The 18,197-nt window shown below is 37.3% G+C and overlaps 1 protein-coding gene across 2 annotated transcripts in view; it reads right to left on the bottom strand.

Moving 5' to 3' along the window:
* NOX4 (NADPH oxidase 4) overlaps positions 1 to 18,197 on the bottom strand; it is a 129,216-nt gene that overhangs the window by 60,915 nt on the left and 50,104 nt on the right. For both annotated transcript variants that reach the window (XM_081154290.1, XM_081154289.1), the window contains exons 9-11: positions 8,399 to 8,615; positions 6,092 to 6,256; positions 5,896 to 5,958 (exon numbers count right to left, since the gene is read on the bottom strand). In XM_081154290.1, coding sequence (XP_081010416.1) covers positions 5,896 to 5,958; positions 6,092 to 6,256; positions 8,399 to 8,615 — 445 coding nt within the window. The remainder of the gene's footprint in view (positions 1 to 5,895; positions 5,959 to 6,091; positions 6,257 to 8,398; positions 8,616 to 18,197) is intronic.

The following is an 18,197-nucleotide window of genomic DNA, read 5'->3' as shown; positions in this document are numbered from 1 at the left end:
TTATAATGCTTCTAAATTTAAATGTTTTAATTGTTAAATTTAAAATTAAACATTGAAACATTGCTGAGTCTTTCTTTAGTCTCACATAAGTTACCTAGATGAAGAGAATGAAGTTTGGCTCATGTAGACCTTAATATAAGTACCAGAATACACATCACCTAGCTTCCTTTATTTTAAGGAAAATAAAGTGACAGAATTTGTAACAACAGATCTGAGAAAATGTGTACTTTGCTGTCCTGGAGAGAAAAAAACTTTTCCTTCAAATTATTTGTTCAGTATGGTGTTGGGATTTTAATGTGCCCAAAAGACTAATGATTTTATAACAGTCTCACAAAAATATAAACAGATATTATGTAATTATCTTACATTTGGGAACTAAATGTAAAAATGATGTCACTGCACAAGGATTTACTCAACATGGAAGAGAAATTTAAAAGCCACAGTGTGTTTGTTTTTAAATTTATTAAACCAGAGAAAATGATCACAGAACATAATGTTCTTTAATCATTATTGTCAGGATTTATTGTTAGCTCTTTCTTCCAAAGATCTAGTTTCACATTTTCTATTCCTGCTAAACATTCCCACCAGAAATTCACTCTAAATGTAATATCGTTGCTGTAATAATTAATATGTAATGTGAAATGTAATGATGCTGCTGTCTTACTTCCCAAGTTATGATCTCCTCCTCATTCCCTGTGTCTGACATGGAACCTATAAATCCTTCAGAGCAGAGGCTCAAATCTGAGTAAAATCAGGTATCTCTCTTTCTGCCAGCACTCAATCAAGCGTCAAGTCCTTTCAAATAATCTCACCAAAGAAAGTGTCTGACCGCAGCAATCACCTACGTTGAACCTTGTGTGCTCCCCCTATGGAAATCACCCACATACTTTCTTTCCTACATGGCCAACCACCTCTGTTCCAAATTCTTTCCAACTTTATATTCCATGTTTCTCCTTGATCCACTCTAAAAGCCCACCTAAACCAACACATATCAACTAAAACATTTTCTTATCCCTTCAATTCCCCACTTAATTAGTTTACCTTTAAAGAGATGATTGCCTTGAGAAACAAGCCTGTATTTCCCTCACTACAATGAGAAATCTTAGGTCTCAGAGGTAGAAGAAAGAAGCTGCGTTTGGGCTCATGGCTTTAAAAATGAAGGATTGTCCATGTTTGTATATGGAATAACTGGACTCCCAGATTCACCTCACTCCAAGCACAAGCCAGGCAATTACTCCTCCACAAACCAAAGATAAGCAGAGGTGAGACAAAAAAGGCTCTTAATACAAGAATGACCAGTACAGTGGAAAGTAGAGCCAAGGTGACATTTGTTAGCTCAGCAAATATTTTTTAAAGGCACATTAAGTGCCATCTCAAATTCACCTCTCCAAAACCGAGCTCTAAATATTGTCATCAGAACCTGCTCTCCCCACAGCCTTCCCTATCTCAGTTAATGCACCTCCAGTTCCTCAGACCAAAAACTCTGGTGATAAGCTTGGCCCTTCTGTTTCTTTCACATTCCATAATCAGTCTTTCAAGTATTCCTGTTAACTCTAACTTTAAAATATGTTAAGAATCTGAACTTCTCACCAGCTCTGCTCTGGGCCAAGCCATCATCATACCTCAACTAGATGCACCGCAATACACAACAGTCTCCTAAGTGGTCTCCCTGCTTTTCCTCATCTGATATTAACAAAGCAGCCAGGGCGATCCTGTCAAAAATTAAGCCAGACATGTAAGTCCTCTATAGAGAATCTTCCAAAGGCTCCCTCCTCATTGAAAGTAAAAGCCAAATCCCTGTCCATGTCCTCTAAACCCCACATAATCTGACTCCTCAGGACTTCTCTGACATTATTCCATACCATCCTTCCTTTTCCTTAGTGTATTCCAGCCACATTGACCTCTTAACACCCCCCATTCACTCACTCACACACACACACACATACACACACACACGTTCACACAGATGCAAGTCAAGATATATCAAAAATAACTAAGGTTGAAAACTACCAGGTTTTTGAACAGAGAAATGACACGGTCTGATTCGCATCTTAAAATAGTCATCCTGGATGCTCCTTAAGATGAACTGATAGGTGAGGAAGGGCAGACAGAGGGAGACCAGTTAGGAGGCTATCTCCAGATGGCAGTGGATTGGAGCAGGGTGGGTGCTGTAAAACTTGTGGACATATTTTGAAGGTAGAGCCAAGAAAAATTGTGGACAGATTGTTGACTACATTTTTTTGAAAGGATAAAAGTCAAGTTTGACAGCCAGGTTTTCAGCCTGAACAACTTGGACAACAAAGTTGGCACTAACTGAAGAGGGCTGGAAGACTAGGGTGGAAGAGGTTTGGAGGACCGAAGGTTAAGAGTTCAGTTTTAGACATGTTAACTTATGATTTTCCTTAGACATCCATGAGGAAGTTTTTGGTAGACAAGTGGATATATGACCTTGAATTTCAGAGTTGGGGGCTGAGCTAGAAACATAAATTTGGAAGATGGCAGCGCACAGATACATTAATAAGATTGAGCAGGATCACCAGGGAAACAAACTTAGCTAGAGAGAAAAGGGGTTTCAAGAAATGGACACTGGAGTGTTCTGATATTTGGAGGTCATGAGAATGACAAGGAATGGCAAAAAGTTTTAAAAAAAGAGAGTCAGAAAATTAGGAGAAAAACCAGGTGAGTGCATGTCCTGGAAGCAAAATGAACAATGCATGTTAATAAAGCAAATGATCAGCTGTGCCAAGGGCTCCTGAGAGGTCAAACCCATTAAGGACAAGGAAATGACCATTAGACTTAGCAATAACATGATCGTGTTGACCTTGGCAATGTTTTAGCAGATGCTGTGGGCAAACGGTGGTGGGTTTGAGAGAGAATGGGAGAAAAGGCACTGAAGAACTGAAACATGGGGGAGAGGCTGGAAAGAGATGTGAGTCAAGAAAGAGCTTTTATCCATCATTTTCTCTTTGATAACTAGTTAAAAGTAGGCATCCAAAAATAACAATTGAATAAGTCGAGTTTAATACTAAACAACAGGTTCGCTTTGAATACACTGACCAATTGAAGTTCATATTTATCATGCAGGCTCTCATTATGCACTGAAGAAATATTCTTTTTCCTTGGAAAAGAGCCAAACTAGAGCAATTAGGTGATATTTAACTTTCAGAGAATTCAGATGTCCCAATATATTTCATGAACATTACTGACCTTCTGCGGCAATTTCCACCACTGTGCATGGTCTATATAGTTAAGGGACTTTATTGCCTTGCTAATCTGTCATCCATCCCAGCTGAGTTTCTAAACTAAGCAAAAGATTTGTGAAACCCTAGAGAAAAGCAATTTTTAAGAATTAGATAGATGAAAGCAAGACCCAAGATCCAAACCACTAAAGCAGACTTCCTGCTTATATTTAAACCCATGAAATTAAATAAGTAACAACAATTTTTTTTTTTTTCCAATCTTTAAGCGGTTCCTGGCCATTCTTGTCTGGTTTTCATTGAAAACTGGAAAGACTATTCCCAAAGTGACTGGGTTGAGAGATTAAAAACACAAAGCAGAAAAATGATGGCAAGTGAAGGCATGCTATGTTAAAGTACAGACAATAACAAACTAGCAGCTAAACTTGCCTCTGACTCATGGAAAAATATGTGAAATCAGGTTATCCAAGCTTAAAAGTAATGAATCACACAGCTCAGAATACAGATGTCAGGAAAGCACATGTGTACTTCTAAATTAAAATAATAAGGAAAGAATACAGAGATACTTATTTAAATTTCAATCAATTACTACCATAAAATAGTAGATTCTGCATTATTTCTTTGAGAATCCATGAAAAATATTAATGAGCATAATTAACATCTCCCTCAGTTAAATACTAAGAGAAGCTACCTTTTGTACTAAGCAGTAGGTTTCATGCTTTCTTAAGATCATATCTGACTTATACATCTAAATTAGATGAGAGCATACTTTAATAGATTTGTTTTGGTAGAAAAATCCAAACTTGGCAATTACAGAGCATAGCTGGAAAACACGTAGAAATCCACCACATAGTTGAAGAACAACATGTAAAATCTGATCCAGGTTTTCAGCCAATAAAGGCCCATCATTCATCCTAACGGCTAGTGAACCACAGGAGGCAAATAAATCATCAGTCCCCCGAATGACTGTTTCTAAACCAGTCTGTGGCCAGAGTTTAGTCAGTTACTTCATGCTGCAGAACCAGGCAAAAAAATTCAGTCTAATCCTGTCTTGTTTCTACACTCACTATCTGAAACAACCGCCACAACAGATGAAAATGGAAAGCACACAGCTAAGGTGACATGGAGAGTGATGACAACAATGGAGAGGTGCCAACAGATTTTGAAAGATGAAATGTGGATGAGACGCTGGATAACAACTTCTAACCTCCTGAGAACTTACCATATGCCAAGCACCATGATTGACACTTGATTCTATCTTTTTGATTCCTGTTCACAGTAACTCCATAGAAAAGTCACTATTGTTTCCCACATTTCATAAAGAAGCAAACCAAAGCTAAGTATGTTAATGATCTTGTTCAAGGATATAGTACTAATAAGTGGGGGATCCAGAACTCCAACCCGACTGTCTAGGATTCCAAAATCCAAGGCCTAATAATACACAATTACCTCTGATCTCCCTCAAATTTGGAGCAATGAAGCAAATTTTTTTTTCCTTCAAAGAATTTCTATTTTATTCAAATAACTTGTTTTTCTTTCCTCTAACCACTTGACACTCCTTTTCTGTTTCTTTTATCCCTTAAATATAGATTTTTCTGCCCTAGCTCTCTTCACTAGTACATGTTCTCAAGAGGCACATCAAATTTATAGCGGTTCCAATCCTAGTAAGCCCAACCTGACATCTCAGCACTGGTGTCAAACCAGTTATTTATCTGCCTCTCCACCCCATAACTTGTTCAATTTTATTTGCATATCTTAAGCACTTATTTAAACATGTAGTCCCTGTTCTCCGTTACCTTTGTTAGAAACTAAGTAAAATCTTAATCCCCATCATCAATGGAGAATATTAAATAAATTGTAAAATATTATGCCCTCATTAAAAAATATGAGGCACAGAAAAATAAAGTAACATGAAAAGTTGCCTATAATATATTGTTGGGTGAAAAGAGAAAATTATAAAACAAATGATTCAGTAAACATGCCAAACACCTCTATATGCCATATTATATGGGAAAATGTCTGAAAGAATATATAACAAACTCTAGAGAAAATAATTGAAAAAGGGGAAAATGAGGAAAAGTTCCTATTTTATCTTATTGACTTGTGAATTACTTACTTTTTTATAATGGCTCATGCCATTTTTATAATGCATAAAATAATGTTCAATAATGTGCTAAAAATACTTGGTGATTCCATTATTTAGCTAGGTCCCCACTCCCCTCATTATTCCATTTTATTTTTCTTTATTTCCCTTTTTCTCCCCCGTATACAGCAAGGGTACTAATTACACTGGACTTTTTTCTTGTGTAAACTGCCTGGATTTTCTTATGCTTCTACCTCAACTCAGAGTAGCCTCTTTTTCCTTAACTTCAACCTCTTTAAAGAAATCATGCACATATTATATTTTGATATATACTTTATAAAAGGAAAAATGCAAACATCAAGAAAATTTTCTGCATTTTAAATCAACCAGATTTAATAAATTGTAAATACATTACTTTTGAATTTTAAAAGAGTACAAAATAATAGTTACAAAGTTTTATACAGATAATTATATTTCTCTGTAAAAAAGATGGTTTACTTAAACATTAAGGATCCCGTGACAACCTTGAATAACTTTTAGAATAAGGTGGAGTACACACACAGAAAGGGAAGATATACATTTCAATATAAAAAAATAAAAATAAAAGTTTCTTACCATTGTGAGAGTAAATGGATGGTTTTCTAATGCAGACACACTGGGACAATGTAGAGTAATATACTAAAAAGCAACAAACAATGTTTAAATGACCAAGGTAGAAGTTCAAATTGTCCAATGATGGCACTAATCTGCTAATTTTCAAAAATTACCTAAGAATAAAAGGCATTTTAAAAGTTGCTGAACAACAACTCACCTGGCCAGGCCTTGCTTTAAAATTTTCTTTGATCATTTGAATCTCCATGACATCTGAGGGGTGACTTATGACCGAGAGGATGGTGACTGGCTTATTACTCCGGATGCATCTGTAAAGTCTTTCAGCACAGTACAGGCACAGAGGTCCAGAAATCCAAAGCCAAGTCTAACAGAGAAGTTTTGAAATGCACTTTAAGAAATAAATATTGTAAGACCCTTTATATCCTGCCCAATTGTTTATTTCACACATTACAGTAACAACAAATATTTATTTTTTAATAAATTAATATTTTAAATAAAATGTAAAAAATAACGGATTCTTACAGCAACTTACTCAAATAAGAGTAAAGTATAAAATAAAAGGTATAGTAATACCTTTGCCTGGGGTCTAACTACCATTAACAGTTAATCATACATTGTTTCATGTATCCTTCTGTGCACACAACACATATATAATGCATCTACACAGTACTTTTCTCTAAAGAGAGATAAAAGGGAAGTTAAAAGCTCAAATAAATCTGAGGATGATTTTTAGAAAAAAAAGTACCAGTCCAATGTTTGTTAAAAATGCACCCTAGATATTTTTACTGCATAATGTATATGCATAATGTACATATACAAAATGTAAAATACAGGGTGTCCCAAAAAAATGTATATACACTTTAATAGTTGATAGCACAATTTTGAAAATGAAATGTGTTTTAACAAACACTGCCTTTAAAATTATTCAAAGTGTGTGTATACATTTTTTGACACCCTATGTGTGCATGTATTTTTAAATATGGTGTAGGTGAGGCAGGTTGTTTACAACTTACTTTTACATAATAAATCTAATATGAACATCTAAGAAGATAACCTGTAGAATTTGGAAAGCGTAACAGTTTTGCATGTGTGCTGGGGGAATAGCCGTGATCCCAGGATAACTGCATACTCTGGGGAGTGCAGAAGCCTGTGTGGCTGATCTTTCTCCTACAGCTTCGTACTATTCCTCACTCAGCACTTGGAGGCCTCCAACCCAAACTTATTTTAATGGTCACTTTTTAAAACCTTACTTGCATAGTTATTCCGGATCTTCCTTCTCCTCTGCAGACAGATCGTGCCTCTTCCTGACATTTAGTCTGACACTGTGTGTAAGCATCGCAGGACAAGCTTGCAACTTTGGGACAGTCCCTTACCCTTTGACCATCAAAATAAAATGGGAGTTGCAAGATGGGACCTGCCTAACATATCACATAGAAGTTTGGAAAAGTGTAAAGCTTAATAGAAATCTAGAGGGTTATTCATAATAAACACAAGACTAACACACTCATTCCAAAGCCATCAATAAATCACTCTACCTTTTGACCCCTCTTCTCCTTTTTTTAAAATTAAATTTATTGGGGCAACATCGGTTTATAACATTACATAAATGTCACGTACTGTATGCAACTTCATCATACAACTGTGTAATCTATTATGTGCTTCACCACGTGAAGTCTAGTGTCTTCCTGTCACCTTGTATGTGACAACCTTTATCCTGTAAGTTACTTTCTTCTTCTTAAAACAGACCCTCAACATCACTATTTCCCCTACTTCCACTTGGGACAGACAAAGACTACAGGGTGTGATTCCCGCAGCCACCAGGGGAGATTATGGCCCTTGTCAAACTACTGGGAATTTGGGGAAGTTTTCCAAGAGCAAGCATTTTACTCAAAGACTCGTTTTGCACTCTATTTCTGCCACATATTAAGTTTGTAGGGTTTGCTCAAGGGTATTTTATGTATTCAAGCAACAATTTCCTCACCAGAAAATTGAGGACGACAGTAATTGCTTCAAGGAGTTATTGTGACTATTTAAAAAATTATGCCTACAGTACATTTTAGCACATCGCCTAGCAGATAATATTAAGCAATCAATAATTAAATTTTACAATTTATTATTTATAATATTATACATAATATTATACTACACTATGATAAATATTATTAGTATTAGTTCTTTCCTATTGTTTATATTATTCCCCCTCTTTTCCTCAATTGATAGGGAGAATATCTTTGTTACCTCTCATGTGGCAAACACCAGTGCCACAGTATAAGATCATATGGCCAGTTGTATTCTATAATGTCATAGGTTTTTCTCCTTGAACTGTGTCAGCTGCCTATAATGGAACAATAGGGAGTGACTTGCTATTGAAACATCCTAAAATGCTTTGTTCTGTAAGAATAATTGCTTTACATGCCTTCAAAAACATGTTTAAATGCAATGCTGATCAATTGCTATGGGAATATCGACTTTGCAGAGACCATCAAACACAAAAATTTTGTCTGACCTGTGGAAAATTCGCTTGGAACCTGGGCTCTTCCATACAAATCTTCGCAGATGTGTTCTGGGTAACCTCATCTGGTTTTGAAAACCCTCCACGAAAAGATTCATGAAAATGTTCTGAGAGATTTTCAGGTAAGTGAATATTCCGGGACAGTGTTCCATTGAGACTGATGCAGCCAGGAGGGTGGGTATCTATGTTAGTCTGATACTTCAACAACCCTCTAAAATTGAATGAAAAAAATAAAAACAGGAAGATGAAAAAAAGATTGAAATCAGGGAACACAGTATAAGAAAATAACCTCTTTTTCTTGTTAACATTACAAGTTAATGTTATCTATCCAAAACGTGTTTCTCATATATCTTACATAAGAGCAGATGAGAAATTTTAATTTTTTAAGTAAATTCTTAAATATTTGACCAATGGAGCTGCCGTTTGACCCAGTGATCCCACTTCTAGGAATGTATCCTAAGAATCCTGAAACATTAATCAGGAAGAATATATGTACCCCTATGTTCATAGCAGCACAGTTTACAATAGCTAAGATCTGGAAACAGCCCCAGTGCCCATCAGTAGATGAGTGGATAAAAAAGCTGTGGGACATTCACACCATGGAATACTACGCAGCTATAAAGAAGAAGAATCTCGTACCCTTTGGGACAGTATGGATGGACCTGGAGAAAATTATGCTAAATGAAATAAGCCAGGCAGCGAAAGACAAACATCACATGATCTCGCTTATACGTGGAATCTAACGAACTTAATAAACTGATGAACAGAATAGATTCAATGACATGGAAGCATAGATGAGACTGACGAATGTCAGAGGGATGGAGGAGGGCGGGTGGGGGGAGGGGGAGAGAGTAACCAAAGAATTTATATGCATATATGCACAACCCAAGGACATGGACAATGGTGGGGAGAGGGACTGGGGAGGGGGAAGGGACGGGGTGGAACAGGTCATTGGGGAGAAAAAGGGACATCTGTAATATTTTAAACAAAAATAAAATTTAAAAATAAATAAATAATAAATAAATAAACAAATAAGTAAATAAATTTTGACTAAACCAAAAATGTAGCACCCCCCACCAAAAAAAGCCACAAATGCATGGAAGGGAAAAACACATACAATCTTTCCAAGTATTTTTTAATTTGACAGCCTTTATTTCAAATCTATTAGACGTTCATACAATCATATACAAGTTTTCACTTCAAAAACACTATAATGATGGGTACTTTTGCTATATCTTCAAACACAAATGAAAAAGTACAGGAATCATATTTAATTTGGTTAAGACTAAATAAAACAGGCCCTGCTGGTTCATAGAGAAATGTTAAATAAACATAGTAACAGAAAACTGGAAGCTTGCATCTCTTATGATCTGAAAGTAATTAATACATAGTAATCAGACCATCAATCTGTTTGCTTTTTAATTTCTCCATAAACAAGATCACATAAAAGGTTCAGAATAATAAATCAGGGAGAGCCTAAAAACCTAAAATCCCACTCTGATTGCTTCATGTTCTGTGACTTTCTAAGACAAGCCATTCAACTTTCTGTTTTCTGTATTTCTTATCAGTAGGAGTAAAGTAAGATCTACATCACAGGGACAGTGTAGCAAATGATAGGTTGTACAGAACATCTTTTTTTTTTTTTGCATAAGAAGAAAAAGGTAAGATTTTGAAAAGCACTGACAATTTTCAGTGTGTTTTGATTTTAATTTAAAGATATTAAAATTTTTATTTCTAAAATTACTTTCCCTGGTTGGCAATAGTATGTTTTAAAATTACCCTTCATGCCTCCATGTAATTAATTTTAGTACATTAATAAAGTATATCTGTAAGTACATCACAGTTATAATGATTTACTAAGATACTGTTCTAAAACAACAAAAGCTATACCACGAATAATGATACTAAATAGATCCACATATGAACGTCAGAAAAGCAATAGCCAAGACAGTCACAGTGGAATACACCACCTATTCAATCCGATCATTCTCCCTTTTCCCCTTTTTGCCATGTTCAGTTTCTTTTCTCTCTTCTTTTTACTTTCTTCCTTATAACCAGTCAGCACTGAAGAGCACATGTAGTACATGTTAGGAGCATCTAAGTAGTGGGCTGTACTTCATAATACTCATGATAGGCCACACACACATTTTTTTAAGTAATGCAGTAGCCATGGCCTAGGTACAGAATAAATTAATGGATATTATATACACGTGAGCCAAGTACATAATTCTTCCTAGTGTTCTAATCATATAATACAACTGTTGCGGCATTATGCTTGGAAAACCCATTAACTTGATTCAGCTTCCATTACAAGTAATGATTAGCCCAAACCTGCTGCTCCTTTGGGCCATACTGGGTGGTGGCCGACAGGTGGGCGGGCCAAAAACCTCAGGCATTTATTCTACTGGCCACGATTTGAACAAACATTGGTGTAATGCACTTGGCACTATTCTAGGTGGTTCTTAGAATTCTCAGAGCATACATTTTAAAGAATATGTCTTTAAAATTATATGTCAAGGCCATTAAAATATCTTTATTCTGAAGAATTTTGAATAGGAATGTGAAGTAGATATTATGGATTTGGGGACTGGCAGATAAAACTCAAATATCTCTTTAATCCATTTACTTCATTGTGACCACATTTGTTAAAACTGAGTTATATGTGTGGTTCTTATGATTGTTTTCAATCACTGGTACCTACCTAATTTCAACAGACATAATGCACTTGTCTTTCTTTAGCGTTTAATGTTATTTTTCCAAATACTACAGAGCTTTAAGTAACACGCAGCTCTGTGTCTATATGCCAAGCAATCCTGATCTTCCTTCTTGCCCCACATCGCCCCTGAGCTATTCATATTTTACACTTATTATTTTATTGTTTTGAACCTTATTAATTTAAATGATATAGCATCTGCCTTCAAGAAGCCTACAGTTTAACACACGGCTTTCCGACAGAACTTTCTGTGGTGGTAAAAATGGTCTGAATCTGTGCTGTCCAACACGGGAGCCATGACTTAGATGTGAGTCCTGAGCAACTGAAGTGTGGCTAGTGCAGGCAAAAAACGGAGTTTTCCATATTATTTCATTTTAATTCATTAAAATTGAATAGCCACAGCTTAGCTATAATGGGTATAATCAGACATGAAAACAATAACCAAAGAGCAAAATGAGCCATGCTGTAAAGACACACAGTGACCTCTGAGGGTGGACAAGATAATGATCGCGGGTCCTGCCGTTCTGGAAAGGGCGCCGTGGGGGAAGGAAGGAGGCACAGAGCCCCAGTGCTCAGAGAACAGGACACGGCTCTGCGAGATGAGGGAGCAACATGGACAAAGGCACGTGGCCCATTCCCAGATGAGAAGAAGGGGCCTTGTCCTGCCCATTTACCACCGGCCCTATGTCACACTCACTGCCACCCCTCGCTAGCCCTGCAGCCAGTTCCTTGCACGGGGGAAACCGTCAGCGCATTTCTAGCGAATAGGCTTTAAAAGCAAATAATAACCACATGATATGTTGGAATGCAGCAAGTATATATAATAGTTAAAATGTAGGGCGCCTTCTGTACATGTGTATTGTATCTTTCATAATGAAATGATATATAACCTGAAAGCAGAAAACAGGAAGGGAAGACGATGTTCGTGAATGGTAAACTGAGTCTTGCCCAGTAAAGGCAATGGCACGGTCGGGAGCAGGGAAAGGAGCTCACAGCGCGTGTGGGAGCAGGGATTTCTTATTCCTAACTTTTTTAGTTATAGTGTACTATGTTACAAAGGAGAGATTTCGAAGTCTCTTTGGAATGTCTAGTGTCCTATCAGGAGAAAGCAAAGATCTTGTGGTGTATAAAATACACGTCTGTGGATGCTATGGTTTTTGCACTCCTAAGGATTTCAAGATGTGCTTTCAACACTCAACAATGTTTCAAAAATAGGTTTTTCTTTTTTGCCTTTTTTTGAAGAGGCATTATAGTTATAGTATCATTTTTTTAATGCCTGGCTGTGATAAAAATCATAAAAAGTACAGTACGCAGAATAAATCCTAGTGGTTACAGCATATAAATCATTAAAAATATGTTATGAAAAGAGTAAAATATTACAAAATACTATCCCTGCTAAAAGGAGATTCACAAAATCATCTCCCCTTTAATTGCATGTATAAATTTATAATAAACGCAGTGTCATTCATGCTACTTTTATGTTTGTGGTGATTTTAATCCTTTTATGTGAAGAAAAAAAATCCTTGTCCCATAAGGAACCTACTTTTTCCCTAGTATTCTATAACCACAAAATGTTTCTATTCTTTACAGAAAAAGATAGCTTGTTCCTCGAAGTTCTTTTTACTTTGCTTCAAGTACAAAAAAAAAGAAATTAAGAAAATACACTAAAATTCAATATTTCCAAACCGAATGGAATTCAGTGGATTTCTGTATCCACTGGAATGTACACTACTTAAGGTCAAGAATTTGTCCTGTGCCCCTGGTGCCTAGAACTGTGCCTGAAATGGTTCAGTAAATGTTCAGTGAATGAATCAGTGAATGACTGGAAGTGTACAGACAACTTTTTGTGGTGGTTATGATTGAAACACATGATTGAGGAGTCATCTGTTTTTCCTGTTTGCTTGTTTGTTTTGTTTTTTAATTAGGGCATGCTAGAGAGAGGAGGGGAGAGGGAGACAGAGGAACATCAATGTGAGAGAGAAACATCGACCAGCTGCCTTCCTTATGCACCCAGAACCCGCAGCCCAGGCATGTGCCCTGACTGGGAATCGAACCGGCAACCTTTCAGTGCCCAGGGCGTGCTCTAACCAACCGAGGCACTCTGGCTAGGCAAGTCGTCTGGCTTTTACAAACACTGAAGTGATTCTGAACTCATATTCTAACTTCATGTCTAGATTTTGCAAATGGTATTTAGTAAAATAAAACAAGCACGTACATTCACCTTTGTGGGAAACAGCATTAACTCAGTCTGCAGCTTACATCTCCAATACTGCCAGGTCCAATCTGAGAACTCAGCCCTACCCTGACCCTAGGCCAATTCCAACCTAAGCAGACAAGATTTCAGGAGAGTCAATCCTACCTATTAGCAGCATCTAGAAAAGCAAAGAGCTTTCCTAAGCTAGGGATCTAATGTGCCTCCAGAAAACCCTAATCATCTGGGTACCCATCAAACCAAAGCTTCTGCTCTCGTCCCCACTGTTTCTTGCCGCTACATTTTTTCCTGGGCTCTTGCTACTGACACCTGAATGCTCTTGCATCCTGCAGCTTGACCTGAGCACGGGCTGTGTCCAGCTCTTACTGGTGGCACTGCCCAAAGTACGAGACGGGGCAACACAGACAGGGCCAGCGTCATGGGTGTGTGACCTGTACAGTCTCACAGGACCCTGCTCTTAGAAAGGACCTATGATTGGTGCATTGCTTTGCTGTCACATCTTAAAACACTTAATAATCTTTGATCAAGGGGCCCACATTTTCATTTTGCACTGAGCCCTGCAAATTAAGTAGCCTGCCACAGACACTATGCAGCTGGCAAAACCAAACCTTGGAGTGTAAGAGCATAGGATCAAGACATGAACCTTCCCCAAGTCTGTGAAGTAAAATAGGTCACTTTGCTAAATTTGCTCAGCTGAAAAAGAGAGAGTACCTGTTACTTTCTACTTCATTGGTATATAAAAATAAAAATTTTGATCTCTTGGAAAGAAAAAAATATTTAAGGATCCGATAATTCTTAGCATTTCCTCTACTTTCAGGCTTTACTGATATGGCAATGAGAGATAAAACACTAATGTAGCAAAAACATTTCTTAAAATAAATGTAGCCCTTGTTCCTCTCCTTCCTCCCCAAATTTCTCATCCTGTACTTCCAGCCAGAACCACTTGTTATTATAAATAAGGTCCCAAGAGAAAAACTGAGGTTAAATTTATGTAAAAAGTATTTGTTCTAAAGCTCACTATTTCTATCCTAAAATGGGAATAAAGTAAACTCATAGTTTAGGAAATTAAAAGTCATTAGAAAATGTAGCTCATAGCATAAATGAATTAATGTACATGAAGGAGTTCTGTATATACTATATCTATCTATACATGGTATCCTTAAGGAAGAAAATACCATGCGACCTTAGTTCCAACTCCACCTAGCTTTCAGAATAAAATGTCAGCAAAAATGAATCATTTTTTTACATAAAAATAAAAATTAATCCCATGAATGGGAAATTGTAAGTGGGAAACACACATGTCCTAAAGGTAATAATTTTGGAACATTATATTTATTAACATGGGAAATATGCAAATACTATTATTTGAGGGGATTTGGGTTTGATATAAGAAAGACAATTCCTCAGGAATTTTATTCATTCTATACATTTAAGTGATAAATTCAAACACCAAACAGTGAAAGAAAACAAAGAGAAATAAAAATGTTTCAGAGAATTTTTAGCCACAAGAAGTACACAAAAATCCCCAACAAAAATGTGCCAACCAAAATGGTCAAGACTTAATAGCTAATTCCTCTAGCGCTGGAGTTGTACCAGTTGCCATAATAACTTATAACCTAGATGATACCAAATATAAGTGACAGTCCCAAAATGGGAATCCAAGTTACATTTTAAACAAATACACAGATTATTTTTTTATTACTATGTGCAATAAAAATTTGGGAAAATTGGAAGGGCCTGAAAGGACAACACATTCCCAGCTAGAAGTCAATTAATATAATTCCACTTAACCCAGCAAAGACTGAGTGAGTGATGACTTGTGAAAGGCATTCCACCAACAAGGACAGGTAAAAACATTCCTCCTCTCAAAAACACTTTAGTTCACCTAGGATATATCACTCTGCTGTATTTTCTCTTTTATTGGAACTCACAGATACATAATGGGGGTGGGCAGGAGGGAGCACTGGAATTTTCCACTGTTCAACTACAGCCTCGGCTACACCCTGACCTTCTCCCTGTTACCCAAGGTTTTATGGAGTGCATAATATTCTGTACTTCTGCATATATGGTGTTTATGTGACTTTATCTTCCCCCTGGACATTTTCAAGGAGTATATATGCAGGTTTTTTTCTTTTTTCTTTTTTTTCCTAGGCAATTCCCATTTTTATTCTTATTTTATGTTGGTAGCAATGGCAAGCACCACTCCGAGGCTGGTAACAAACTTTAAAAGGCGTGGGAATCTGCACTCTGCCTGAAGACCTATAAAGACACAGCATGGCAATAAATAATACTGATAAGAGTATCTCTTCCACTGTATGTTTATTGGCTCGGGTCTAAAACCCAGCTTTTTAATTGTCATTTCCAAATTATGTGGAAGAATTCTGGAGGGTAAAAATACTACATACACGTAATTTTACTAGTAGATTTATTATAATGTATTAGATTGTTACAAAGTTATTCTACTTATCAGGTCCATAACGAGGCTGCATATTCTAGGAAAAGGGTTATAGAGCAGTGCCAAAAAGAGAGCACTTTCGCCTCCAAAGTCCTGGAATCCACAGAACACAATTGGATTTCTGACTCCAACACACAAGGATGCACATACCCACCAACAGCTTGTACAGATAACTGCAGTGATAGCCTAGATCTTCACGTGGCATGAATATATGTCATTGTAAACGAGGGCACCTTCCAAACCATGAACAAAGAATTCAAGAAAAGGGTAGGAATTAAATGCTTAGATTCGGAGGGCAGGCTGTGGGTTCCATCCCAAGCCCTATCAGGTACTAACTGGGTCATCATTTAAAAATTATTTTTGTTTTACAACCACAGCTCACATTTAACACCATTCTGCATCAGTTTCAGATGTATAGCAAAGCGGCCAGAAAACCATGCACTTCACAGAGTGGTCCCCCTGCCACCTCAAGCACCCACCTGGCCCCATACATATTTATCCTGATATTATTGACTATGTTTCCTATCTACAATCCACACTTCTGTGGCTATTCTGTAACTATCAATTTGTATTACTTACCCCCTTCACCTTTTCACCCAGCCCCCCAACCCTCCTCCGTTCTACAGATGCCAGTCTGTTCTCTGTATCTAATTTAACCTTCTGTGCCTCATTTTCTCATCTGTAAAATGAAGACAATAACAGCACTTACTTCATAGTGCTATATTTAACAAAAACGTGTGTGTAGGTATATGTATGTGTATATGTATATGCTTATGTATATGTATATGCATAAAGTGACAAGAACAGCTGGAACATATTAAATATTATCTAAACCTTGGAAATTATTATAAATAGTATTATTATCCTCTAAAACAATGGTGCAGTGTGATTTACAAGTCCATATCTCTATCTGTCCACTAAGTTCTTATAGTTGCCTTCATGTGAGAACAAAACTGACCCAGTGGTTCCTATTTTCCCCACAAATCCATGGTCTTAAACTCTGCATAAAATTTAAGCAGGAGACAGGATATATGTAAATGTAATATTTTAGCTGTCTAGTAAAAATCTAGCTTTAAGAGGCTTTATTCAGTCCAGTTATTTTTAACATCTTTTGAGCCACATACAGCTTTGGGAATCGAGAATTTATCCTAATCATTTATATATATATATATAATTTACAATAACTGTGTTAACCCATCAGAATTAGGCGTATAAAAAGTATTTAGAACAGATTACCTGTAAGTGATGGATAGTATACAAAAGATTTAGCCATAATCATGGGCGCAGAAATCTCAGTCTTCTGCCAACCATGTTAGAGGGCATCCAATTACAATCTCTAGAGGACAAAACTAGGCAAATCTACTGTGTTTATTAGTTTAAAGTTCTGGGCTCACAAATACCCATGTGGAATATTTGGGGTAAGGTCTCCTTCGGGGACTCCGGCTCCAGGCCCACCCTGACAGCAGCCCATGAGCCTCCTTGGGGCTTTCCTCTACGTCTAGGCATAGGGAGAGTAACCATTTGCACAGGTTCAGCCGCACCTGCAGCTTCATTATTAACAGGATCCACTCCATTCTCAGGAGAGCCTGCTTTGAACAACAAATTATAAAGTCACTTCAAATCGAGAGGCAAGGAAAAGAAAACTGAAGAGAAAATAGAGGGAAACAAACCTTCCTCCCTCAGTACCGGAACAGAATCTGCCTAACATACAGCCTCCGCGCCTTCCCCTCGCTGGGCCTCGCCAAGCTCCCCCCTGGCGCTGCAAGAAGGGCAGGTGCCTCTCGGCCGCGTCCGGGCGGGTGAAGAGCCCCCGGTGCACACGGCTTCCAAAACAGAAGACGCTTGGGAATCAGCAATCTTTAACACTTAATTATGCTGCATAAACTCCTCTACCCTCCAACAGTATATTCTTAATTTCCCCTCCCGGGGGCCAAGCCGAGGGAGGACAGGGCACTACAATAAGCCCCCCGCACAAATATTAGTCGAAGCCTGGTTAACTCTTGAGGCTAAACTCCTAAGAACTGACGGTACCTCTGGTCCATGAATGTTGGCAAAGGCTGCCCACTGTGTTCCCCTGGCTTAAAGAATAAGTTTTTAGAAACACGCACATAGAAAACCATCCTTTTAAAATTCCCTAGACAAAATGATTCAAGAATATAAATCATGCTCTAAAATAAACTCTTGCCAGCAAGTAGTCCCAAATGGCAGAGAGTTCTGTTTAGAAGAATCATCCAGGTAATCATTTCTGTAATGAAATATGGTCTGAGAAGTCCACCAGATCTGGCACAGGAAATTATTTACACTATTAATTGGCTCTCATTGCCACTCATACATTTGAGAAGGACCTTCCTTTTGTCTTTTTCAGAATTATCCCATTATAATTTCTCTCTCGTGTAAATACAAAATGAAAATA

This window comes from Miniopterus schreibersii (assembly GCF_964146895.1).
Source record: "Miniopterus schreibersii genome assembly, chromosome: 12".
NCBI classification, from domain to species: Eukaryota; Metazoa; Chordata; class Mammalia; order Chiroptera; family Miniopteridae; genus Miniopterus; species Miniopterus schreibersii.
The sequence above is the reverse complement of the archived record's forward strand: the minus strand, read 5'-3'. Positions and strand labels throughout refer to the sequence as shown.